Source organism: Pithys albifrons, chromosome 7, assembly GCF_047495875.1.
Source record: "Pithys albifrons albifrons isolate INPA30051 chromosome 7, PitAlb_v1, whole genome shotgun sequence".
Lineage (NCBI taxonomy): Eukaryota > Metazoa > Chordata > Aves > Passeriformes > Thamnophilidae > Pithys > Pithys albifrons.
The window spans coordinates 44,508,768-44,535,413 of NC_092464.1; the positions used below are offsets into that span (position 1 = coordinate 44,508,768).

Below are 26,646 nucleotides of genomic sequence, written 5' to 3' on the forward strand. Positions count from 1 at the left end.
TGCTCTGTGCAGGCTCAAATTCTGTAAGCACACAGGTAGTAGAGAAATACAGGGAAGACACAGGAGGACACATAAAAGTAGGACTGCAACACATCTCCCAAAGGCAAAACACTTGGCTACAGTGATTCTGATACTCACAGCTACAAAATGTTTCCCAAAGACCTCATGTATTTAACCTCCCTCTGCAATATAACAATGGTACCTCCTCTGTTTTTCTCAAACAACCTGAGAAATATGGATGGAAAACACTAAATAGCATTACTTTCATGCACAGAAACTGAGACTGTCACACTCCAAAGTTTGGAAAAATTTTTCATTTATATGTTAATACATACACATATATGTAATGATTTCAAAAGGAAGTATCACAAAGCACAAAATTACACTAAATAACTCAAGAGTACAAACATGCTTACTTTTATTTAATTGTAATAAAAAGCAATACTTATTTGATGGGTAATTTTCATTTAGGCTTACCCTTTACCAGTAGGAACTTTTATCTCCTTTTGATGACTGATCAACAAAGTAAGTAATAAGAAACAGTGTTTCATGTAATTATTTATGACTCATGACAGTCTGAGCCTGTTTTTCCAAATGTCCCGCCTCAAAACTTTGAACAACACATTTTGAAGACGCAGTGAACTTTTTAAACCACTGGGTTTTTCCAGTGTTAAAGGTCACTACAGTACCCAAATCGAGAGGTTACAATCTGCAGACACCCACTGTGAAGTCAGTTTTCTGGCAGATATTCCCTTAGGCTTCAGTGTGAGTCAGGAAAGCAGTTAGGAAGCTCACGCCAACACATCCGGATATCCTAGACAGAGCGGTGTTTCAAGGCTTACTCATTCAACCACACCATCACCAGGATGAAAGCTAAATGACTTCCTTGCATCCTTTTCCATGGCAGTGTAAGTTCATGGCCCTTGCTGGAGGGTGGGAGGCAGTGCCTTCATCACCATGGTCCAGGCTGGAAGTGAATGCCAGGCACCTGCCAAGTGCTGGGGCTGCTCTAGCAGCACTCTCAGTCTCCTCAGAAGCAACTCCAGGCACACTCCAAGCCCAAGGGGATTGTTCCTCTCTCATGCCCAACACAGGAACCAGCCAGGAGCTTCCTAAGGAGCTACAGCTGGCTTTGGTCACAGAAGTGTCAAGGGTTGGAAGGGATCTCCGGAGGATCAGTGAGTCCAACCACACCAGGGCAGGACCACCTGGCACAGGTGACACAGGAATACGCCCCGGTGGGTTTGGAATTTCTCCAGAGAGGGAGACAACAACCTTTTTGGGCAGACTTGCCAGCCCTGGGCAGTTCCAGCGCTCTGCCACCCTTAGTGTAAAGGAGTTCTTCCTCATGTGAGGCGCAACTTTGTGTGTTTCACTTAATGGCCATTGCTCCTTGTGCTGTCTCTGGGCACCACTGAAGGGTCTGGCACCACCCACTGGAGCGGGTCCAGAGAAGAGCAACAAGGCTGGTGAAGGGACTGGAGCACAAGTCCTATGGGGAGAGGCTGAGGGAGCTGGGGGTGTTTAGTCTGGAGAAGAGGAGGCTCAGAGGTGACCTGAGCACTGTCTAGAACTACCTGAAGGGAAGTTCTGGCCAGATGGGGGCTGGTCTCTTCTCCCAGGCACTCAACAATAGGACAAGGGGGCACGGGCTTAAGCTCTGCCAGGGGAAATTTAAGTTGGAGATCAGAAAAAAATTCATTACAGAGAGAGTGCTCAGGCATTGGAATGGCCTGCCCAGAGAGGTGGTGGATTCCCCATCCCTTGAGGTTTTTCAACTGAGATTGGATGTGGCACTGAGTGCCATGATCTGGTAAAGGGGCTGGAGTTGGACCAAGGGTTGGACTTGATGATCTCGGAGGTCTTTTCCAACCCAATCCATTCTATGATTCTATGATCCTCGTGGAGACATCTATATACATTAATGACATGCCCTGTCCTCTCCCTCTCCCCCACACTAGACAGGCCCAGCTCCCACACGAAGCCGCAGCAGTTCCTCAACAACCTCTGTGTCCCTCGCTGGGTTATCCCCAGCGGCTCCGCTAACGACGACTGCGCACGCGCGGCCGCCAAGTGCCCGCCCCCGCCACTCCGGCCCTGCGGCGCATGCGCGGCCCCGCCCCACCCGCCCCCAGCCGCTCCGGTCCCCGCGCGCCGCGTCAGGCGTGGGGCGCGCGACCCGCGGGGCCGGCCCAGCGCAGGCTCAGCCGCTGCCGCCGCCGCTGCCGGGCGGGCGCGCTCGCCGTCGCCTCCTTTTCCTTCCCTCCATCCCTGCCTGCCCCGCCCGGCCCCGACATGGCCGAGACCGAGGAACGCAGCCTGGACGACTTCTTCGCCAAGCGGGACAAGAAGAAGCGGAAGGAGAAGAGCAGCCGCAGCGCCGCCGCCGCCGCCTCCAGCGCTTCCAACGCCGCCTCCAGCGCCGCGGGCGCGGGGACCTCTCGCCCGGCCGAAGGGGGCGGCTCCGGGGCCACCGCCGCCTCCAGCGCCGCCGGCGGCTCCTCGGCCAAGGCGGCCAGCAAGGTGCGGGCGGGGAGGCCGCGGGTTCCTGCCGGCAGGGGGAGCCGCACCGCCCGGCCATGCGGCACCGGGGCTGGCGGGGAGCCCGGCCCGGCCCCGCCCGACCCCGCCGCTGGGACTGGGGCAGGGGCTGGGGCGGCTGGGGGGGCTGGGGCAGCCCCTCGCCGGCACCCCCGGCCTTCGGGGAGGTCGGGAGCGGGGCTGTTCCCGCCCCCGGTGCGGTCAGCGCGGTGCGCCCTCCCGGCTGTGGCGGCCGGAACTCGGAGGTGGCGTCAGGTGCCCGCCGGGGGCCACCTGGGGCTGAGCAGCGTGGCCTGTGGACCTTGGCGATAAGATTGCCCCGGAGTGCGCCGAGCGCTGTGCCTCGCTGCCAGGAAGGGGTTTGCTGCCAGGAAGGGTTTTACTGCCAGTATTTTTTTTTCTTTTGTGCCATATTACAGATGAAAATGCAGGACGTAGTTGTTTTAGTGCCTCTCTGTTTCTTCCTCTGCCCTCCTTCCCCCGGCCCCGACATCAGCACCGCAGTAATGTAACTGAAACCAGAAACAGTTCTAAGAGCTCTAAAGCTGTACATTTCAAAACGAATTTTAAGAAATACTCTGCTGTCTCCTGGTGTTTAAATTGTAGAGCTTGACACCTGCAGTAGCTTTGTAATACATCTTTCTGCTGTAGACAGGACAGATAGAACCTAAAAATATTACTCGTACCTTTTATTTCTTTTAATTTTGGTTTGCCTTTTTTTTTTGCCTCTTGATGTTGTTTTCCTTTGGGAACTTCAGTAAGTAGTAATCTGAGGATCTCTTCTCTGTTTCACTGCTACAAACCAAATCTTCATCTGTCCCTGTGATACTACCGTGCACTCTCAGAGTATACACAGATGGCTTGTGAAAGGGTTTGTGGAAACGAAATACCTTGCATTCTTCATCCTTACATAGAGGATCAGTGATTTAAGGATATTTTCCTGTGCTAGATTGAATAGTGAAACCAGAAGAAGTTATAAAAGGTCTAATGCTGTATATTTCAAAACGAATTTTAAGAAATGCTCTGCTGTTTCCTGATGTTTAGCTCTGAGAACTCGATGAGTGCAGTAGCTTTCTAAGTAGATCAAGGTCAGTGGTAATCTTTCAGCTGCTGTTTTGCTTGCTTACTGATAAAATAATATCTGGCTTTGACTGAAGCTTATACTTGGATTAGAAATAAAAATCACTAAATGTGAAAGGTATGTTAGCTTGGAAACTGTGATGTTTCCATGGAGATGGGAATATAAGAAATCTAAAAGATTTTGGAGCTATACACACATGCTCTTCCAAAAAAACTGAATCTTCAGCAGACGGTGCAGTAACATGGGGTCACTTCCTACTTCTGCTGTTATTTTAAAGCAGGTCAGAGTTTTTCTGCTGGAGATTGACAGTGCAGAAGATCCTCACACAGGGCTCTAAAAGAAGCTTTGTTCCCAGCTGTTCAGTGGAAAGGGGAGTGTACCTTTGGTAGACCTTGTTTGCAAGGTCTTCCTGGTTAAAGTAGTATAACTGCATTTCATATAGTGTGTAGGAATTAAGTAAACTACTAATTGGGTTGTGTGTGTCTTAAAGCTGTGACTGGGAACATTGTGAGGACTGCTTATCTGTTCTGGTCCATTTCTGGCCTACCTTAATAACCCCAGAATCTGCTGATGACACAGTAGGACAAAATTAACTCCGCGTAGGTGAGTCCCTCTTTCCCCAAACATGAAATCAGACTCCTGTTTTAAAACCCTGTAGTGGTGCTCTTGAAAGATACAGAGTTTTGTGTACTAAGATTGCTGTGGTTTTGAAGCTGACCTTTTTACTGTTGCAAAAACATTTCTAAGAAAACAAGACTGCAAACATGGTTATGAATGTAAAAAAGTCAAATGTAGCAATATGTAATCCGTGTCATCAATCTACTGAGAGCTATTCCAAATGTTCTTTACTGTTTTGTTCACAAAATAGGTGGTGGAAAAGGAACTCTAAAGCTTCATATGCATTCAGGCTGTCATAAAAGCTTACTAGTAGTGACAGGGAGAGGGCTTGCCCTTGTATTTCCCTGGTCATGACTGCACAGTCCTGTTCTGCACTTTGTGTTGTCCCTTGACTTCCTAATGGATGTTTACTGAGATGATGTGGTTTTCTTTCACTTGAATGACTTCTTTGCTGGGGCATTTCTTGGCTGTTTGAGTGAGTTAAGGTCAGCTCACTGGTGCATCCCAGGTGACACGTAGTACCTTAGGGGAGGAGGGTGTGCAGTCCTTTCTCTTGGCAGTGGTGGATAGTTTGGTTTCTCCCAGAACTGCCCCTTCACCCTCAGCTTTCTTCGTATTATCTTAATTATGTTCTGCTTTTCTACTTTCGTTCTAAGGCAGGTGACAAACTACATTTTTCTCTTCTTGCAGGAAGAGGATGATTGGAAGGAGTTTGAGCAAAAGGAAGAAATTGATTATAGTGGTCTTAGAGTGCAGTCCATGCAAATAAGGTAATACTTTATTTTTTCTCCAGTATAATCATTACTCATGTTTAAAAAGTATGGAATTTTTTTCTTCAGAGCTGCTTCCATGGAGTCTAGTATAGAGAGGTTTCATGGGTTCTGATAGTATGGAAGTTTGCTACTGGGTAACTTAGGTTTGACTGGTCTCTGCCAGTGTTCTCTTTTATTTTCCAAGTTTCTGTTCATACTCTCAGTCTTATCTGTTTTGGTTAGAACTCAGGTTTTTATTATAAATGCTTAACATTCCCCTCCATTGAGATAGTAAAGTAGGAATTTCTCAGAGGAGTGCAGGATAGTAATTCCCACTGAATCATTTGGCAACTTTAAGGGTATCTGACTCAATCTATTCAGCATCTCCAGTTTGGGAGCAAATTCCTGAACCATTGCATTTTTATTTCAAAACCCCAAAAATATAGTTGGTAAAACTGGTGTCCCATGATAAGATCCTACAGGACTTAAAAGTCTCGTCTGTGATTCCTTGTTCTCTTTTTCATTAGACTTTTCCTGTTGTCTGGTTCAAAGTAGGTCTACTGAAGTCTGTCCTGGTTAAGCAAAACTTTTCTTTGGCTCAGAAAACGGATTTTTATGACCTCAGTCTTAGACTGAGAACGCTGGATAATCGTCATTGTCCAGGTGTTGAAGATGTTCAAATAACATCATCCTAAAATCATCTTACCTGTAACCAGTGCAGGTGACGTTTTCTTCACTTTGTGGCAGGTCTGACATAATTTTTGAATTACTTGCTTTTTTTAATCACTTCATTCTGCCCAACCCTTTCAGTTAATTTAGACCGTTTAGACCATTTGCTTGAATTTGGCCCACGAGCTGTCCATGCCATTGAAGTGTCACTCTGGATAATCATGTGTCTGAATAGGCAAGTAACTGGTGGGGCTGCAGCTTCACTGACTGCTGGTGCTGTTTGGCTGGAAAGCCAGTACTTTGGTTTTCCAGGCCAGTGGTGCCATTTGGGATGCTTTTGCTGCTGTGGCAGATTTTCAGGCACCTGGAAGTTTCTGCCACAGGATTTTGTAACCACTCAGTTAATCGATTCAAGGGAAGTGTAAAGAAGAAAATAGAGGAAGAAAACTCTAGAAGTTATAAATTGTCCATATCTGGATGTCTCTTTTCTTCAAATAGGATACAGAGTATCTGGTGGGGATGGGATGTTACCTGTACTTGCTCAGTTGTAGTTAGTGGGTAACCATGTGCTCCTGACTCTTGTTTAAAATCAGGGTAGTGAAGTGTTCAGGCCTTTGGACCACCTTGCTATGATTGTTAATGTGTTTAGATGAACAGTGAAAGGCCATTTAGTTTTCAGAAACTGCACTGACATTTTTTGCTGTTCTCTGATCATTATTTACACAGAAAGGTTACACACATCATGATTAGTAGGATTTGGTGTATTATAAACTTTTGAATTCACACTTTGCTGCTGTTGAGGTCACCATCTGGATTTTTTTCAACAGCCTCACCCTCCACATCTGTCCCATTCTACCACACAGATTTCTGTAATAGCTTTGACAGGCAAGTTATTTTGTGTCTCTGACTATTTCTATACAAAATAAAATAGTCTGAATAAAATACAGTCAAGCTTTTGCATAGGATTTATCGTTAAAAATTGACATATTTTACTCTCTTGTGGTTTTTTTGATTGTCTGACTTAAAAACAAATTGAGGTTTTTTGTAGAATATATTGGTATGGGTAACATAGGAGTGTTTTGCAGGTGGTTGTGCCAGGGAAAGTGAACTCAGGACTTGCTTTCTTTCACCAATACTCCACTATTTCTTCCTCTTGACTAATGCATTTTATGGAAGCTTTTACAGATCTTTCCTACTTTTATCTTCTCATTCCTTCCAAATTCATGACTGTCTTAGAAAAAAGCCTTTAAGTTCAAAATAAGATACCAGTTTCTTTGATCACTTAGTTCAGGTTGAATTTGTCTTTTCTTGTAAGTTTTCCTTCTCAGAACTTTTTTCCTTCTTGGTTGCCAAATTATGTAGCAGCGTGCCAAAAATTACTCAGATGGAATTACTACTAGTGATAACAGGACTAATGTACGTCTGGTTTAAGCTGGTACCTTCAGTAAGGCAGCCATGAAGTCTTGTCTGTGGGGCTTATGAAATCTCTGGCAAGTTTTAAACCTCTGTTTGTAAGGTGCTACTCAGCGTTCCTTTTATTTGCAGTGAAAAAGAAGATGATGAAAGTGAAAAAAGAGAAGAACCTGGTGACAATTGGGAGGAGTCTGGTGGTGGTGGTGTAGACAGATCATCTGGTCCTTGGAATAAGTCAGCTCCTGCACCAGCACCTGTTGTGGAACCAATTGGTAAATTTAACTTGGAGTTGTTATTTCCAATCAGAAGCACATCAGGTTGAATTAAGCTGCTCAGTGGGTAAAACTCAAGGAACAGTTTCTGTTCAGGCACCCTCAAACGTACCAATGGCTTGTTTGGCATGCTAGTAAATGAGCAAATTTTCCTGTGAAGAGGTCTGAACTGAATTGAATTTAAGGAATCTGTCAGATAGTTTAAAACACAAGTGAAGGTATTTTTATTTCCAACTTCAAAGGGGCAGGCAGGGAGGCACTCTGTCTTTGCAGGAGATCCATCTACTGTGCAGTCTGCAAAATGTCTGTGGGAAGCATTTCTGTTGATCTAAAAATACTGCTTTAACACTTCAGTGGATGTTCAGCCAATATCTGATGTCTAACGTGGCAGTTCTTTAGTAGGGTTCCATGATTAGTAGCACTCTTTTCAAATCAGTTCTAGGGCACAGAGAACATGACATTGCAAAACTGATTCTTTAACTAGAAGGGAGCTTTAGTTTTTTCATTAAATACAGTTTATTAGCATCAGTGGAGATAAACTACTTAGGTATGATCTGAGTTCAGAATATTCTTTCCCACTAAGAAAGTAATTGAAAAATAGTCTGCTTTGTTCTTTCTTGTTTGTATGGGCCAGGAGGTGAGGTTAATTAGTATTAGTTCATAGCAGATTGTTACCTTAAATACAAACTATTGAATATTCTCCTCTTCACCTTGAGGGGTGTTTTAAATTTGGGAACTATATAATTTTATGTTTAAATCTGTTTTAAATGTGAGCTACTAATAAATTGCAAATAAACATAAAGTCCTCATCTGTAGTTTTGATTCCTGGAACTTTCTGAGGCAATCTGGACCCATATTTTAATCTGATTACTGAGTATAGATTAAATTAGATGATGGCTGCTTTCCCACCTTGTCTAAAATATTTGCTTCCAAAGCTTTAAAAGGTGCAAACCCATATTTCTAAGATTATTTTCATTTTCTGTTTGTGGAGCTTAGTTTGTGTGTTGGTTGTTTGGTTTGGGTTTTTTTCCAGCTCTGTATGCAGATGTATGCTCATGTGTCAACCTTGTTCACGTAACTAGTTACAGAAACTCCAGAGCCAGTTCAGGCTGGCGGTGTGTACCGGCCGCCCGGCGCCAGGGAAGGCGGCAGACCACGGAGGGCACAGCAAGGACCACCAGAGATCTACAGTGACACACAGTTCCCATCACTGCAGTCCACCGCCAAGCTTGTAGACAGTCGAAAGTAAGTACATTGCACTACTTCTCTAAGAGATGTATTTTAGTTGCCTTCTCTAAGTTCTTACTTTGTTTAGGGCTTAAACCTGAAACTTTCCTCTGAGGAAAGAAATAACTAAGAGGTCTTACCTGTATTTTCCAAATCTGTTCCCGTGAAGTAACTTTCAAAAGATCTAGCCCAGTAAGATAGCCAGACAAGACTGCCAGTTATGCTGTCTTTGATGGCTGAAGGATTTTCCTAAAGCAGAATATTTCTGCTCCTGACAGCATATGGTCCTGTGAGACACTAGCCATGGTGAGGCTCTGTGTTACCACCTTCAGCAGACATGCAGGAAGTCTTGAACATACTGCCTTCACTTTAGAGATGTGAAGGGAGCTTAAGTGGAGGAATGGGATTTGATACAAATACCAATCAAAACACTTGTTGTCTTGAGCTGTGGTTCACAGTGTTGAGCTCCTCCAGTTTTGGTGCTGAAGACTTGAGTCTCACCCTGTTTTTGAGTCCTAATCTTACCATAACCTCATTCCCAGCAGAAGGGATAGCTAGGCCAATACATCATTCACTTGGGGTTTTGTTTGGGGTTTTTTTGTTTAGTTGGTTTTTTGTTTTTTTTTTTCTTTTGTTGTAGTTTGGAGTTTTTTTCTCTGCTGCTCGCTATGTTACTGTTTAATTGGTGTGGCTTTGTCTGCTTGGCAAGTGAAACATGCTGTCATTGATACTTTAGGGTTTGACTGGTACAAATTGAGCCAAAATGAAATTCTGAATGAACTTTCTGGGAATTGCCTTCTGCTTTCTAGAACCTATTTTTCTTAAATGCACTTAAATTCACTTTTGAGAATGTTAATATTGAAATTAATAATCTGAATGGTAGTGGGTGATGAGCTTATTTTGGAGATAAGATTTTATAATGTTTGGCTATTCTGTTTAATGTGTAGATCTTTGTTTTGTGTTTATAATGTTTTTGTTGGGATGGGGTGGAAATAGACTAGAAGTTCACAATTCACAAGCTAGAGATAAGATATTTACTGATTACATTTATTTTCCCTTAGGGATAAAGAAATGGAGAAGAGCTTTGAAGTAGTAAAATACAAAACTAGAGGTAGGGATGAGGTCTCAAAAAACCAGGCACTTAAACTTCAGCTAGACAACCAGTATGCTGTGCTTGGGGATCAGTAGAGCCGCACACACATTACAATTAAGGAATGCTTTTTTGGTAACCCTTCTACTAAGGTAACTAAACTACAGCTAACGGCTATGATGAACATGCCACCTTATTTCTGCTGGATCTACTGCAGCAAGTGCAGACTACTTTGACGTAAGTGATTGGTTCTCCTGCACTGTGGAAGCATAAAATGTTGCAACTTCTCCATTGGATATGGGGCAAATTAATGTAAATGCTTGAACAAGAGTCATCAGTGTTTAATTTCTCAGAAAGATACCTACAGCCAGTGGTCATTTCAAAATCTTTTTATGTTCAGATACTGAGCCTTCGTAAAGGTTGACTACCTCAGACTTGCTGCACTCATTGTGGACACCATGTGGATCACAACTTCTGGAAGAGAAGGTTACAGCTGTTTTAGTGGCCATCTGAAACTTGAAACCAGCTCTACTGGATTCCTGTCAGAAATCCTGCAGAAGTCAGCCATTTGGTTCCAATTTGCTATAACAAAGATTTAAGTGACCTTAATGACAAACCTATTTGTCCCCCTTCTGAGGAATCCTGTCACGTGTAGCCATAGCCTACTAGAGACTTCTGGAGCGTACCATACCACTCATACTATCCAAGTATAACAGAGCTGTAGTTTGTTTACCTTTTTAGACAGCTGTATGGAAGTACCTGCAAAACAAATTAAAACTCATTCAGTATCAGATTTGAGGAATGCTGGGTTTGAATGGTCTGTTTGCATTAGCCATTTTCACAGTTGTCTGTTTAAGCATTTTTTTTCTATTATCCACAAAAAAAATGCCTGCCTTGTTTCTGGTATCAATTTGCAGTATATTTAAACAATTATAAGATGTTGTAGTGAAATAGGGTTTATTATGGTTTTCATCATGAAGTTTGTCTTTCTCACCCTAAAGCACTGAGAGTTTTGATTTGACATAGAGGTATCTGGACTCCAGCCTTCAGAATTTGTCCTTTAAAATGAGATAACTGGCAGTAGTGACACTAGATAAAAACTATCTTCTATCAAAAATAATTATTTGTTGAGGAGTGATGGTTACTTGATAAGCAAAATAATATGCAGAGGGATAATTAAAGCTGGTAGGCCTGATTTGTTTGGCTACTTTTGTGAAGCATGCAGGCCCTTTGAGGTAGAAATCCTCCTAAATATGACTCATAAATACTGTTCATTCACAGTCAGAAAGGTTAATAATAATGGAAGGCAGTGACTTCCTTAATTTAGTGGAAGTAGGCAAAATGGCACTGATACACTAAGAATATAAGACATTGCCCGTAACTCTGTTTTGGTGAACCAAACTTGGCACGTACCAAAAGTGTTCTGCTGTAACTGTTTTTCTCTTCTCTAAATTCTTACACCAGAAGCAAAATGAAGTACAGTAGCGATGTGCTCCAGTGTTGAGGTTTTTCAGAGTAAATGCCAAAAAAGACTCAAAATGCCTAAGAGTTTCCAATGGCAAGAAAAACAAGGGAACAAACAAAGTTTGCTTATGTGTGTGGGAGTACTGTGTATGTGCAGAAGATGAGGATAGTGCAGGAATCACCTAGGTGGTGTCCCTCTGACTAACTGCTGACTCGCTTTAAAACTACTTCTCTGAGGCCAGTGTGGATTTTGCTGTTGACTTCAGTGGGGCTGGGGTTTCACCTGGTTCTTTTGTGCACAGACTAAAACTGGCCTTGCCCTTGCAGAGTTAACTGTCTCTAAAACTTCTGCTAGAAGCTGCTATTAAAGAAAGGGCTGTAAAGACTATTCTTAAAGTTGGAGACTTCATTTGGAAACAAAACCCTACCCTACTGGTACCAGTAACTTGGACTCTGGGCTATGTATCTTCCTTGAAAATCTGTTGTTGCCAGCAAAACTGTTATTTTCAGTTTCTGTGGAATTCATGGTAAATGGACATGTCTCTTGATGGGGTAGAAATGTTAGTCTTAAAACAATTCCTGATGGTCTAAAGGAGATTGAGATCACCAATGGACATGAATTGAGTTTTAATCTCCTGTGTGAAGGGTAGATGAGACTGTCCATTTTACCATCTTGTGGTGGTTTAATACCTCACTGCTGTGGGTGGTATAGAATAGCAACATGGCCATGCCCACATGGCTCTAAGCTCTGCCCCCTCTCTGCAACCAGGACATTATCCACCCCTTATTCTAAAGTATCTGTGTCATGCCCAGATCTTACACCTTCTAACTATATATATATGTAACTATACACAAGCACTGGTATCATTTCACTAGTCAGTGGCTGTCCCCCAAGATGTCTGTTGAGTTCATTTAGTCCATGACTGTGGGTTCGGTCTGTCCTAGGTGTCTTCCATGTCAGGATTGCTGGTGCGCTATGGGTTGGTTTCCAGCTGCATGGAAAGCTCACAGCTGGTGTAACTGGAGCAGTCCATGCTCACTGTCCAGGACAGTTACAACATATGGTGGCAGTGTCATTCCGCAAACAGTATCATGTACACAGCTCAACGTTACAGACTGTTCACACCCAAAAATCAAATCCCCTTGAGGTGCACTTTGTTTCACCATCCCTCTGCATTGCCCACCAAGTGCACCCAGGTCCTTGAGCAAAAACAATCCCATGGATGAGATTGCCTTGCTTGAGGCAGGACTAATCCAAACTGTCTTCCCTAACACATTTTTCATATGTACCATGGGGACTTTATCTCCTTCTGTGGTACGTAAGGGTTTGGACTGGGCAGGGTCAGCTTGATTGGTAGAGCCTCTAGAGTTAGCTAACCAAATGGCCTTTGCTAAATGTAGATCCCAATGTTTGAAGGTCCCACCATCCATTGCTTTCAAAATGGGTTTTAACAGTCCATTGTCCCATTCAATTTTCCCAGAGGCTGGTGCATGATGGGTTATATAATATACCTACTCAATACCATACTCTGGTCCAGGTGTCTATGAGGCTGGTTTTGAAATGAGTCCCATTGTCTGACTGAATTTGTTCTGGGGTGCCGTGTCGCCACAGGACTTGCTTTTCCAGGCCCAGGATGGTGTTCTGGGCATGGTGTGAGGCACAGGGTATGTCTCCAGCCATCCGGTGGCTGCTTCTACTGTAGTCAGCACCTTGGGGAGTTTGCCAGGAGTGTACTGTAATCAATCTGCCAGGCCTCTCCATACTTGTATTTTGACCATTGTCCCCTGTACCACAGGGGCTTTACCTGCTTGGCCTGCATGATTGCAGCACATGTTTCACAGTTACGGATAACCTGGGAGACGGTGTCCATAGTTAAGTCCACCCCTCAATCATGAGTATGTGGCATCTCTTCCCTAATGACCCTCAGGGCCCCACCAAGCCAGAAATAATTCACTTTAATGTTGCCAGTCCCGATCTATCTGAAATGCTTCAATCCTTGCAGCTCAGTCCAGCTGTCCGTTGTTGCAGTGTTCTTCAGTAGCCCGACTCCTACATGTATCTGTGTGATGTACTTTTTCAGTGAACCTCTATGCCTAGGCCACATTGTCTTGCCACAATTCAGCAGCCCAGTTGGGTTTCCTTCTGCTCTGCCAATTGGTCTTCTTTCATCAGTCTAGCCACCACCACAGAACATTTGCTACCATCCACGAGTCAGTGCATAGGTAGTGTTGGCCATTTCTCTCGGCGATATCTAAAGCCAGCTGGACAGTTTCCGCTCTGCCATCTGACTTCATCCACCAATATCCCTCAATGACTTCTGTGATTTGCTTTCCATTTTCAGTGTGTCCCTACAATACAGCAGAAACCATCAGTGAAGAGAGTGTGTTGCCTTTCATTTTCAGGTAGCTGTATGGTGGGGCCTCCTCAGCATGTGTCACCTCCTCTTCAGCGTTGGGCCAGTTTGTGATGATTTCCAAGATTCCTGGGTGACTGGGGTTTCCTGCGTGCTGCGTGATCAGCGTGATCCACTTCCTCCATGTAGCATCAGTCGCATGATGTTTAAAAGGGACTTCCCTTTTGAATGCCCAGCACTGGCAGTCAGGGTGGCAGGAAGAGCTGTGCCAATCATTTCTGAAGCAGCTCAAACCCCTTCTTAAGCTGCCAGTATCTCTTTTTCAGTTGAGGTGTAGCAGGCCTTGGATCCTTTGTATCCCTGACTCCAGAACCCCAGGGGTCATCCTCGAGTCTCCACAGGTACTTTCTGCCAGAGACTCCAGGAAGGGCCATTCTCCCCAGCTGCAGTGTAGGGCATATTTGTTATGTCCTGTATCTGACTGCCCCAAAGGCTACTGCACGGGCAGTCTTTTGTTTGATCTGCTCAAAACCTTCTTGTTGTTCAGGACCCCACTTGAAATCCTGCTGCATCACAAGGTAGGGAGGGCTCACTGATTGTAATCTGGGATATGCATTCTCCAAAAACCCACAGCACCTAGGAAAGCCTGAGTTTCCTTCTTGCTGGTCAGTGGGGACATAGCAGCTAATTTGTTGACCATGTCCATTGGAATCTGATGATGCCCATCTTGCCATTTTACTCCTAAAAAACAAATTTTCTGGGCAGGTTCCTTGACCTTACATTGTTTTATGGCAAAACTGACCTTCAGGAGGATTTGGATGAACTCCCCTTTCTCAAAAACTTTTTCTGCCATGTTGCCACATATGATGATGTCATCAATGCACTTGAAGTGTTCTGGAGCTTCACCCTTTTCCAGTGCAGTCTGGATCAGTCCATGGCAAATAGTGGGGCTCTGTTTCAACCCCTGGGGCAGTCAATTCCAGGTGTACTGCACACCCCTTTAGGTGAAGGCAAACTGTGGCCTGCACTCTGCTGCTAAAGGAATGGAGAAAAACACATTAGCAATATTGATGGTGGCACCACTTTGCTGCCTTGGACTCCAGTTCATACTGAAGTTCCACCATGTCCAGCCCAGTGGCACACAGTGGTGGTGTGACTTCATTCGGGCTGTGATAGTCTACCCTCAGTCTCCACTCTCCACTGAACTTCAGCAGTGGTCATATAAGACTTTTAAAGAGTGAGTGAGCCTTGTTGGCTGCTCCCTGGCTCTCCATAAATCATCTTACGGATGAGAGTGTTCAGGCCGCTTAGGTAGAGTTGAAGTGTGCCTTTATCGGTAAATGCAGGAAGGAATTTAAGTTCAAATATACCCGAAAGAAAGATCAAGACACAGACGAGGTGAAATGCTGGTATCTAAAACAATAATTCAATTTTATTAACTATGAAAGAGGCAGGGCGAGAAAGAAAGAAAAATAGAGAAAAATGGGAAAAGCTAAGAATATAATTATTAAAAGCACAGGAGTGTTACCACCCTCAAGAGCTAAGTGCTGGATTTCGTCCTTGGTGTGATAGGGGGGAAGTCTCTGACAGGTGGTTCTCCAGTCTTTTTTCTGTGCAGCGTGAGTGGAGTTCTCCTGGTGTGTGCTGGTCCGTCAGGGCGTCCTGGACATGTGTGTGTGCCTGCAGCACGTGCTGGCCGTGTGTGGGCAGGATCTCCCATGACTGAGTCCTGGCTCACCGGAATGTGAGGAAATCCCTGCAGCTGCTCTGAAGTTGTACAGCTGCCTTGTAAGTGTGGGGTCAGTGTGTCCCTGTGGCTTGTGTAGGGGCAGAGTTCCTGCCTTCAATCTTCCATGTGACACGTCCCAAGACATGTCTTTGGTCTCTCCCCCGGGCACATCTTAGGCACTTCCATAGCTCGGAGGTGGCAATGCCTTACGGCAGGTTGTAACAACAAAACAAGGATGTGTTAACATGTGCACTGCAGGCTGGTGCTGCTGCAACCATCAAAACAATTTGCTTCTCACAGTTCAAACAAAGACAGAAGGCAATGATGAAGCTTGTTCTGCTTCTGTCAGTTTTTTGCAGTGGGTCACGGAGTCTCAGTTCGTGTAGCATTGCTGATGATGTGCTGTGGCAGTGGCGATCGGTACCTGTTGTCCCGCCCTCAGCAGTCCCACAGCAGAAAGGTCCTGCACCATCTATTCTCCTTCCTTCTGTGACATCTCTGCCAATGAGTTGGCATATGATGATGGCATCCTCCGTAGGAACTTCTGCCACATGGTTTGGGTGCTCTGGATGTCATCTGGATTTACAAGGAATTGCTCATTATTTGAATTCTTACAGATTGCCTCCAGCACAGCTAATTCTCGGGTACTGGATACCTTGCTCCATGGTGTTCCACTTGTCTTGGTGTGCTGAAAGGTCATCCTTGCAGACACCTTTCCCTCATGCTTGACAAGAGTTGCCTCCGGAGGCTCAAAGTTAATGGTCTTTTCCCAATCCCCTGGTCAATGCCTGCATCCCGGGAGAGGGATCCTCGTTTTTGGTTTCATTACCATTCATCTACCACTGCTGGCCATAATATCCCAGCATCAGAACAGCCAGGTCGGCAGGGGCTCACCTGACTGATGGCTGTAATCTTTTTGTCTATCTCACAGCTCACCCAGAGGTAGGGATTGCATGATTATCTACGGGCCTGTCTCTTCCTGTGGTTATAAGGGCCCTGCTTCCTTTTCATCACTCATTACACAGACTGATTTGTTCTTGGATTTCTTCTGTATAGAGGTGACTGCTACCAGCACAGGTTGTTCCTCTGGTTCAGCTCCAGTTTGAGTGGCCACAGTGCTTGTTGCTCTGCTTTCCTCCTCCTCCCCCTGAGTGTGCTATCTAGTAATGAGCAGTGTCCAACAAATAGTAGTCAGGGCTCAGCCCACTGCATAACTTCGTGCCTCTCTGGAACTGACACAGCATTTTCTTTCAAATATCCGCCACTTTATCAGGGTCCTGTAGTCGTTCAGGAGCAAACTTCCAAACCATTGGAGCAGCATACTCCTTCAAAAGCTGACCTATTTTCTCCCACATTCCATGCCACTCATAACTATCCACCCCTGCAACAGGTCGATGGACCATCTCCCTAGAAATCTCTGTCCTGACTAAACACCGTGTAGACCACACTGACTCTAGATCTGCTGTAGACTGTATTTAGGAGACATAGCAAACACAGCAACATGAAAATGCTTTCCTGAATATCCAAAGGGGATTCAAAATTCTTAAAAGCTGTTGCAGCAGACCAGAAGCAGGAGAAGGGAGTGAAAGGCTGGGGAAAATCCTCGTCCCCTGTTCCTCCCACAGGCTGGATATGATTATTAATGAATCCCCAGAGGTAGCAGCCAAGGCCAGGACAGACAAACAGCACTGAATAACCCCCATGTGACCCCCATTGCCCTTGATGTTATAATGCTATAAGTAAGCAATCGTGATCCCTGTTTGGAAAAAGAACATTGTGAGGAACACACAGTTCGTACACTGAGGCGTGTGCAGGGTTAGGTACCACACCCACATGAACAGATCGAGCAACAGGGAGTTCTGTACCTAATACACAAATGCTTAGATCAAAATTGTTTCCAACCCGCTTTCGGGAGATCTGTTGTTATCTCAACCCTCTCATGCCCTATGCTGGGTGCCAGTTAAGTGTAGTGGCTTAACACCAGCTGGGAATTAAACTCCAGTTAAACCACTCACCTTCTTTCTTATCTCCCTAAGTCCTCAGCTGAAGGTTTTGCTTCCTGCCCAATAACTTTAATTTACTCCCTGCCCTGCCTCCTTCTGGTGAGAGAGGAACAAAGGCAGAGAGTGTGGGTTGAGAAAATACTGTACTGAAAGCAAACAGCAATGGAATAAGAAACACACAGTAACACAAGGACACACAGAGAATGCAGTAGTGGCTTGCACACAGATTAGAGCTCTGGTGGGTCCTGGACAGAGGCGAGGCCCAACAGCTTTCTCCTACTGATATTTTTATCATTGCAGCACCCATAAGACACCTGTAATGTGCATCAGCTGGGGCAAATTTTGTCAGAAATTATTACTGCTAAATAACACCATTAATAACAAAAGTATATGAAAGAGAAGGTGCTTTACAACACAAAAGATGTTCACCATCTCGACTGAGTTTCATGTGGCCGCTGAGACAAAGACAGTATGGCGGACATTCCCACGGCAGTGACATAGTTATTCCTGGGACAAAGACAAGGTGGCAGGTGCTCTCCTTAGGCAGTGCCACGTGGCCCCTCCGAGACGAAGACAGGATGATGGGCACTCTCCATGACTAGCATTCCCCATCCCTGAGACAAGACAGTGATGAACAAACCCCCAAAAGCTGGACTGTTGGTGTTGCACCACCCGCCTTTCTGGACCGCTGGGCTTGGCTGTGGTTGGCAGTCTGGTTCTGCTCAGCTGGGCTGGGCTCAGGCTCACTGCCACTCTGTTCCTGGACCGCACCACTCGGCTTACCGCCCTTTTGGAGCTGCATCCCGGCTGTGTTTGCCAAGGAATGGGAAGGGACGGGCAGCGGAGGGACAACACCCGCAGCTGTGGTTGCTGAGAACCTGCAGCACAATTGCAGCTGGCAACTTCCCCAAGGAAAAGAGGGAACAAATTGCTACCACTTCTGGGCTGCACTCACCTTCTCTCCCCTCCAAAGCCACACCACTCAGCAGTGATGTATGTGGTATAGAATAGCAACCTGGCCATGGCCGCACAGCCCTAAGCGCCACTCCCTCACTGCAGCCAGGACACACCTTTATCTGAGCATTTTGGGCATGAATTCTGGCATTCCAGGAAACGCTGTAAAAGGTTCAAATCAAATAAAATGGAAATATACATGGATTCTGGAGTCTAGTGAGTGTTTTCACTTTAGTTTGACCTCATGACTGTACAATAGCTGAAGAAATGCAGAGCATTTGGATCTCTTATGGGACAGGCCAAGGAGTGGGCAGTCAGCCTTAGGATCAGGTGGGCTCCATTTCAGAGCTTATAGCAGTGCATATTAATATGGCTTTTATTTATACATAGAAGTTTAGTTTGCTACTTGTCATAGTGTCTTCTTACTCCACCACCATATAGGGCTGGTTGAACATTGTGAATTGAGTATGAATGAAACTTTGATTTGCTTTTCACTTGAAAGTACCTCTGCTAAATTAAAGAATGGAGAAGAAAACCCCAGCCTCTGGATTGTTGTTGTCACCAGAGTCCCTCAGGTACTGATAACTAAAGGTGTTATTTTGGGGATTTTTCTCAAGCATATCATTACAGTTGCTTTCTGGAGGCATAAAGAAAATACCAGAAATGCAGCAGATTTCTATAGTACAGAATGTTAAACTGTTTTAAAGTGTTCCTTATGTTAAATACCGCTGCCAACAACTATAAAAATGCCAGTTGTCAGTATCTTCCTTGTACCAGTAATTGTTCTGCATGCCTGAAATTTTGAAAGTCAATCTTTTTGTGGAAGCTTGGTAGGCTTTTTAGACTCTGAAGTCCAAATTTGTCTGGTTTGTTGCTGCATTCATTCGGGGTATGCTAAGAATGCCCTTTTCATTCCTCCAAAATGCTTGTTGAAGGCTCATTCCATAAATGAAGGGTTGTTAGTTGTAGAAATAAGATTTTTGATCCCAGTCAGTAGAATGCAGTTGTGTGCTGCTTCAGGAACTCCCTGGCCTGTCAAATGCTTTTATGGTGGGTTACTTGTTAATGTCCAGTTTAAACGTTCCATTTTACTTTCTCTGGCTTGCAATAAAGATACAGCCATAAAGTTACCAACTTGCTAGAGTAACACTGAAATGTGCAGTTCTTACTGGGAAAGGAACAATATGGATTTGTGGTTCTCAGTGATGTATTTAAGTATGTTAAAATGCCAAAAAACAGATAATTTTAATAAAGTTGGACTTCCCAAATGCCTGCTGTAGGAATTTGGCATGTGTATTTACTTGAGCTGATGATAAAGGTAGAAGATTGGTTTTGCCCCACCCCACCTCTCCCAGTTCAGCTGTGCCTTGTTTACTCTTACAAATGAAGAGGAATTGACAACTAGAAGTGACTGTCTCCTGTTACTTCAGTTTTGGATTGGTAGCTTAGCTTTACCAGTCACAGCCACAGTAACTGTGTTACAAATAGATGAGTTTCTTAGGGTACAAACTGTTAGGGGCCTGACACCACAGGGACAGGGGGTTTTGGTATTTAACTGCATTCATCAGCTCTTGGAAACACAGAGACAGCGGTGCCGTTCAGGTCAGGTAAGCACGATATAAATTTGATTGGGCTGCACATCTTGGAGTTCACTTATCTGAGCTTTTGCAATAGTTGTAGCTTTTTGTCTTTCTAATTTCTGCCTGGTTGAGCAGTTTTAAACTTGCTTGTGGTTTTATGTGAAATAGCCTAACTAAAATGGAGCAGATGATTAGACTAACAGGGCTTCATATGCTTTAAAGTTCACTTATTTACGAGGTAGTAATACTATTCTTTCCAATATTGACATGGTCAGAGAAATGGATACCTTCTTTCATACGATCAGTTTGTATCTGAGGCCCAAGAAACTAAATTTTACCAAAACCACCTTGAGTGCTTTGAAATCTTTATTAACAGCCACAATCCAGTTTTTTTGCTTGACTGTAACTTAATTCCCAAATTGCCTTTCCCTCTTTCCAGCTTTTAATATCACAAATTGGTTTTAATGGTAAATAGGGGCTTTTATTTGGGAGTATAAGAAAATAATAACATGCATATTTAAACTTCAGATATAGGAATTAGATGCATACAAAGGGGAGGAAATCTGACATATATTTGCAGATAAACTCTTCAGAAAAAGTTTAAAAGAGCGCTTGTCTGTATTGAGGTTAATAATGAGAGCCTGCAAGCTCAAGAAGATGGAGGAAGAAATGACAGCAGACAACAGAACTGAGGAGTCTTAAGTCAAAACTATCACATATCTAAAGTTTGGCTTCTGAAGCACCGAGTGTAGTTCTACCATGTTCTCTTTGAAGTGATGTAGAGCAGGAAGAAAGATTAAGAAAATAATAAATTGGGGAGAGTGGAAATGATGCAGTATAACACAGACTTTTTCAAATGATAGTATTAAATGCATAATGTGAGGTAGGGAGTGGAGTGTAAGATGTTGGATAGAAGTGCTGTGTGGGCACTGTGTGGCACTGATTTCACAAGTGACAGATCCATCTGACTTTAAGTCAGCAGAAGTGTTTAAAGTTCAGTACTTGGGGAAGGCATCCTGATTTCCTTCTTCCTTTCAATGAAAAGAACTGGGAAAACCTGTCCAGAGAGAAGGTGGAATTTTGAATTGGTACAAAGCTGTCCGATCTGTTGCCTAAAGAGAGAACTGAGAAAGGACAAATTCCAAGATAGTCCAGCAATCTTACTGGAAAATGACTTGTTGTGTATTTAAGAAAATTAAGTTTCACTTCTTCATAATAAAAAACTGAGATACTGTTTCTAATAGCATCTTCTAAATGGTACCTGTATCATGGGTTTATGTTCAGCTGCTCAGAATATGTGTTGATAAAGAAAGGTTAATGAAGTTCAGTGTTCAGTAAAGTTCTTCTTAGCCAGAATACATATTAATACATATTAAAAATGTATCACAGTGTTAATGAGTCACTAGAAAACATAAGGGTGTCTGGAATATTGGAATGGAAAGTACCTAAAACAGCTATGTGCACTGAAAAGAAACGAGCTGGTTTTGTAGCAAGAGCATGGGACCAAGAGAGTGGGGTTTGGCCTTGGTTTTCTGAGCTGCTATGTTCAAGTAATTTCGTTTCACTTTGCCTCAGTTTCCCCAGCTGTACCAAAAAACCCCAACAACCTACCTCACAGGGATGTTGTGAGGCCAAAGCTGTTTGTCCAGGGCTGGGGCTGATGGAAGGTTCTACAGAAGACTAAAAATCTTTATTAAAAGATCTTTATATTAGCTTTCATTATAGTGTATTTTAATGCTTTTTTGGCAAAGGCTTATTTCTACAGAATGTAATATACATCCTATTTAAGTATTATGTAATTAGACTTATGTTAGTCTGTATGGGTAAGCAAAAAGCCCAGGCTGAGCACTCTATCTGGTATTTCATCTGTTCAATTATCTGTGCAACCCAAATGGCATACCAATATAAGGCTCTCTGTTTTTATGTGGAACATATTAAAATCAATATTGCTGTTTTGTAAAACCCATGACTGAAATAAAATCCTGCTCACAGTTGATAGCCATCTCTTATAATGTGGCTGTTTTAAAGTTTATTCAAATCATGTGAACCAGAAATGTTCACTCCTGAGTCTAAGTGGTATTTTGTCATAGAAATGTAGTTTTCTTACCCTCTCCATGTCCTGCTCTTTATTCTTTCACTTATTCAAGTTGAAGTGGCATGCAGGTACAATGGAAATACAGGAGAGTAAACTTCAAAACTTGTAAAATATGATATTAAGGCAGACAGTGGAGAAAGAAGATGAAGAGAATGAACCAAAGGGACATAGTTGCCCATGGAGAGGTTTCTGTGAAACAGATAAGGAAAGAATGATCGGAAAATAATGCTGAGAGGAATAAGCAGAGGAACAGGTGAGAGGAAGGAATACAGATACAGAAGAGGTGATTGGCCTATTTGCTGTTATCTTGTCTTACCAGTTAAATGCAGCTGATGGAACATGAAGAAGTAACATGAATATGTCCTTGTGTACTGTTGCTGGTGATTTCAGGGTTCATTGCTCAGCTTTTACAGTCGGCCCTCAAATAGAAGCAGAGAACACAATAGTGGCTTGCACACAGATTAGAGCTCTGGTGGGTCCTGGACAGAGACGAGGCCCAACAGCTTTCTCCTACTATTTTTTATCATTGCAGCACCTCTAAGACACCTGCTAATGTGCATCAGCTGTGGCAAATTTTGTTAGAAATTATTACTGTTAAATTCAACAAACTGTTGCAGTTGCTTCAGAGGAAATGTTTAACTAGCTGAATAATAAGCACTGAAGAATAACATGGCAGCTTTTTTTGACTACGCAAGGTGATAACGAGTGATATTTAGGTCAACATATTGGTAGCTGGATTAAAATGACTTAGAGGTACATATCTTGTTACATCGTGGGAGGGAGAGTTGCTTTTAAGATGTTTATCATCATTCCACTCTTTAAAGTACCTTCGTCTGTCTTTCCATTTACAAAGAACTGCTTCTACTGTTGTCTTACCCCTTTCCTCCCTGTATTTTTCTAATATGTCACTTTTTTAAGGTGCTGATGTAACAGCAAATATTCATTGAGAACCTCTAAGAGAAATAGGTGCTGTAATATTTTTCCATATTGTTCTGTCTTTAATACAGCCTAACATCTTACTCGCTTTCTTGACTGCAACTACACATTGAGCAGATGTCTTCATCAAGCTGTCCATGGTGATGCCCTGAAAGATCACAACTAACTCAGAGTCCACCAGAGCATGTACAAGTGGCTTAAAACCTTTCCAGTATTCTTTGCCTTGGGTTTATTTTCTGCTGACATTCACTTACCCTTTAATTGCCAAGTTTACAGAGTTAGTTAGAGAGACCTGGCAATCACCATCAAGCAAGTAACTTTTATGGGGATTGGCTTTTGCCTCCAGTATACTGAAGTCTTCAGTTTTGGGTATATAATCCACTCTTCTTGCCAGGAATTAGCATGGCGAGCTCTTACTAATTTTTACTCAATCTGACCTTTTCTGTTCCTTTTCTTGTCTCATATCTTCTGTATTGAATTTTCATTTTAGCTCAGTTACAGCAACGAAGTCACTGAATTGTAAACAGTCTGCTTTATTTTGAATAACCTGCCTACATAAAAACTGTTAGTTAAAATGTTGTCATAAGCTTCCTTTTTTAATTAAAACAAATCACTTATTCTGTATCTCTTTCAGAGTATGTACAACCATAACAAAATGATTCAAACCATAAAAACAGGCTGATACAAGAGAATAAATGTATTGAGAAAGAGCTAAAACATACACGAATCTGGTCTCCCTGAGCTTTACTTCATTTCAGTGGTTATTTCTGTCATATGAGGTTGGTGTCATTCAACCTTGTTTGAGAGTCCAGGTTGAACAGCCAGAATCAAGTGTAAGTGAACAAGGGCCATAGCAAACTCATTTTTAATTTCTGGGTTATTCTCCTCTTTGTTTGTGGCCAAGATGAAACAGATGTATTATCTGGGCTCTGACCAGCAACCAGCTGGGCTCAGCCATGCTTAGTCTAACATACCTGCTGTAGTATTCAACTGGACATTGAGACTAGATTACGATATTTGAGATGAAACAACACTGGAGGGGCAAGGCTTAGTCTTTGTGGTTTGTTTCATCTCTTTATCTTGCACTTTAAAGAGTGTGCAGCTGTAAATAACATGAAGAATCTAAGCACTGACTGCACTTACCAGTCATGTTACATTTATAAATCCAAAGGAGGTGTCCTGAGGGCAGACTCAAGCCTGTTTGGATGTAGTCTGCCAATGAGAGCTGCATTGTCTCAGTATAGAGTGCCATATACCAGAGAACAGCTGTTCCCAGTACTAATGGTGATACCTGGTTGAGAAGAATGTACCTTGGATTTTCATTGAAATAACTGTGTCTGTTGGACGTTCTGTTGTACTGGTATTCTATCAAAAATGAGCCGTTGCTGCTGGGAGTTTAATAAATTGGCAAATGGGAGTTGAGGGTTCAAGGGTTTTTTGTTTTTTGAGGAAGTGCAGGGGGAAAATAGAGCCAATGAATCTGATAGTTGTTAGAATGTAGTACTTCATACCCTCTCCCACACCTGTAACAGACCGGTCTCTGCTGCTACACTCACCAAAGCCCTGTCTTGCCACTCTAATTCTGTACTGTGTTACTAACTGTCCAGTAACCTTCAGGACCGACAAGTTCTTTGACCATGCACTGTGTCTTTAATCTGGGAATTAGGTAAAAGGCAAACTGGCACTACAGTGTTTTCTAGGTAATTGGCTCTGCTCATTTTTTTCCTGCAACTCAAAACCAAGCAAAAATCTGATTTGACCTCTCTTTACCCTAGAGTATTTTCCCTCCTTCTGTTCATCTACATTATTACCATGCCAAGGATTTCTTAGACAGGTGCCTGAATTATTCACCACTTATTTAGAAAGCAGCAGGCAAGAACTCGTGAGTCTCAATCATGCTGCATTTCTTCTATCAGGGCTGTAGTATCAGAAACATTGCAAAAATTGCCCAGCAAGTTCATGCAATCTCCTTGAAGAATTGAAATCTAGAGCCTTAGAGGCTATGGGAGCCTAATTCCCACTGAATACAGCACAATGAGGGCAGTGGTGCTGCTCACAGTACACCACTGGTCAGCTATGGAAAGAAGTAGGGGTGTGTGACTGGTATTGTGCTAGTTTAAAGAGAACTGTCTTACCTGGACAGCAGGGTCTAGCCTAAAGCATTTTTATTAACAAAGAGATGACTGAGGGAAGAATAGTAAGAAGACATCTCTGTAAGTGAAGGAAAAAAAAAAACAACTGAATTTGCTTTCAACAATGTACCAGAATGTCTCAACACCAGACTTAATGTGAAGAAATGCAGATAAAGCCATTTGAGTGCTTACTGTAGTGCAGAAGAATGATACTGCCTGGCTGGGAATATGGTTTGGCTGGGAGCCCATGGAGCACAGCAGAAACTCTTTCAGCAAAGTGGAGTACAATATGATCTATTTCTGAGAATCCCTGTGTGGCCCCCACAGTTAACACAGGAACCTAATGGTGCCTGTATATTTATATAATTAAGTTTATAGTCACAAATTAAGTTCAAAACCTGAACTATATATATATTTTTGTCAGTAAGGTTTTTTTACCCTGGTTTACCTTTCATGGCTTCTGCATATGACAACTTCTAACTGTGCAGTGCACACACCTGTTGTCTTTTTGTCCTATGTTAGAGTAATGGTATCAAACTCTGTAAAGCACTTCTGTGATGTTTCCTGTGAAGAAAGCTGAAGAAAATAAATTTATCTTAACAGCACCAACTGAATTTGTACCTCTCAAGTTTGTCTTGGTTTTGTTATCTCTGCATGACACAGACAGCAGCAGTCTGGATTGGAGAAGAGGGGCTGGCTCAGGCTGGAACAGGTGCCTTCTGCCTCTGTTCCCCAGCACTCCCTCCCTGTCCTTCTGCCTCCCCACTAAAGTTAAACCAGTGTCCACCAGGACAGTGCACACTGGAGAACAGGTAATGCTCAGATCCCAGGTTACTGGTTCCTCTGGGGGTTGGTGTGTGCCTGATTTTAGCTGCTCCCATTCTGCCCTGCCCCCAGGATTCTCAGCCAGCTGAAGTGGAACTGTGTTTCTCCAAAACTTCTTTAAAACTTAGCTAAGTGGGTCAGGGAATGATTTTTTTTTAATCTGTAAAGTGAGAATTGCAGCACCACCCTTACACAGCAGCTTCTGGCCAGGTAATATTCACACCTATTTAAAATGCCTACAATGCAAAGCAGCATTTCAGAGGTAGAACAGAGTGAAATATGAGAAAATCAGTTAATTCACAGTTAAAGTTAATTAAAAATGTGATACAAGGCATTAACAGCATTATTTTCAGTATGTGGATTTGGAACAAGTCAGAGATGTTTGACGTCCACAACTAGCAAAAATGATCAAGCTGTTATAAGCAAAAAAAGCAAATCAGATGATAAGACTGTAGTCACTGCAACTCAACATGGCAATCTTGTCACTCCTAGGATCCCACTGATAGGGGCCATTTTCACGTTCTAAAAAAAAATCAAATCCCTCACACTCATTTGTAATCCTTCCTGACAATTCTTCAGGTCATCCTTACAGCAGGTTGCAGAGCTGACTGACAAAACATCCACTGCACTGAAGTAGGAAGCAGAAGGAGGAAGCACAGCCTTGCACATAAAAACAAGCTGCCTTCCTGTTCTCTCTCACCTGAAGACCGACAGAACATTCGTCCCTTTCCCCAGCAGCAAAGGGTTAATTCTCCTCTACAGGGTGGGATTCTCCAGGTTGTACAAGGCTGATGCTTCTTGCTTGGCCCTGCAACAGATACTGATGCAAAGACTTTGTACATAACAGTATTCAGCAGTTAGAAAACAAAAGTAGAACACACCTCTGCCTTCAAAACAAAATAGAGGTGAAT

General features: G+C 43.3%; 1 protein-coding gene across 4 annotated transcripts; it reads left to right on the plus strand.

Annotated features, from left to right (window-relative positions):
- Positions 1-2,125: 2,125 nt before the first annotated feature.
- CDV3 (CDV3 homolog) lies at positions 2,126-25,520 on the plus strand. Of its 4 annotated transcripts, XM_071561236.1 has the most exons (6): positions 2,126-2,523; positions 4,931-5,010; positions 7,207-7,346; positions 8,429-8,591; positions 9,635-9,684; positions 10,064-21,745. In XM_071561236.1, the coding sequence occupies exons 1-6, from the start codon at positions 2,296-2,298 to the stop codon at positions 10,078-10,080; spliced, it is 678 nt and encodes a 225-aa protein (XP_071417337.1). In that variant the 5' UTR covers positions 2,126-2,295; the 3' UTR covers positions 10,081-21,745. The 4 variants fall into 4 exon arrangements, with proteins under 4 accessions (XP_071417337.1, XP_071417338.1, XP_071417336.1 ...); XM_071561237.1 differs by lacking the exons at positions 9,635-9,684; positions 10,064-21,745 and adding an exon at positions 22,850-25,520; XM_071561235.1 differs by having other exon boundaries at positions 9,635-21,745.
- Positions 25,521-26,646: the final 1,126 nt, after the last annotated feature.

Excerpts from the sequence above, each read along its gene's own strand:
- CDV3 (XM_071561235.1), top strand. The coding sequence starts at position 2,296 with ATGGCCGAGACCGAGGAACGCAGCCTGGACGACTTCTTCGCCAAGCGG. Across the intron at positions 2,524-4,930 it reads CGGCCAAGGCGGCCAGCAAG|GAAGAGGATGATTGGAAGGA; the intron begins GTGCGGGCGGGG and ends CTCTTCTTGCAG. Across the intron at positions 8,592-9,634 it reads AAGCTTGTAGACAGTCGAAA|GGATAAAGAAATGGAGAAGA; the intron begins GTAAGTACATTG and ends ATTTTCCCTTAG.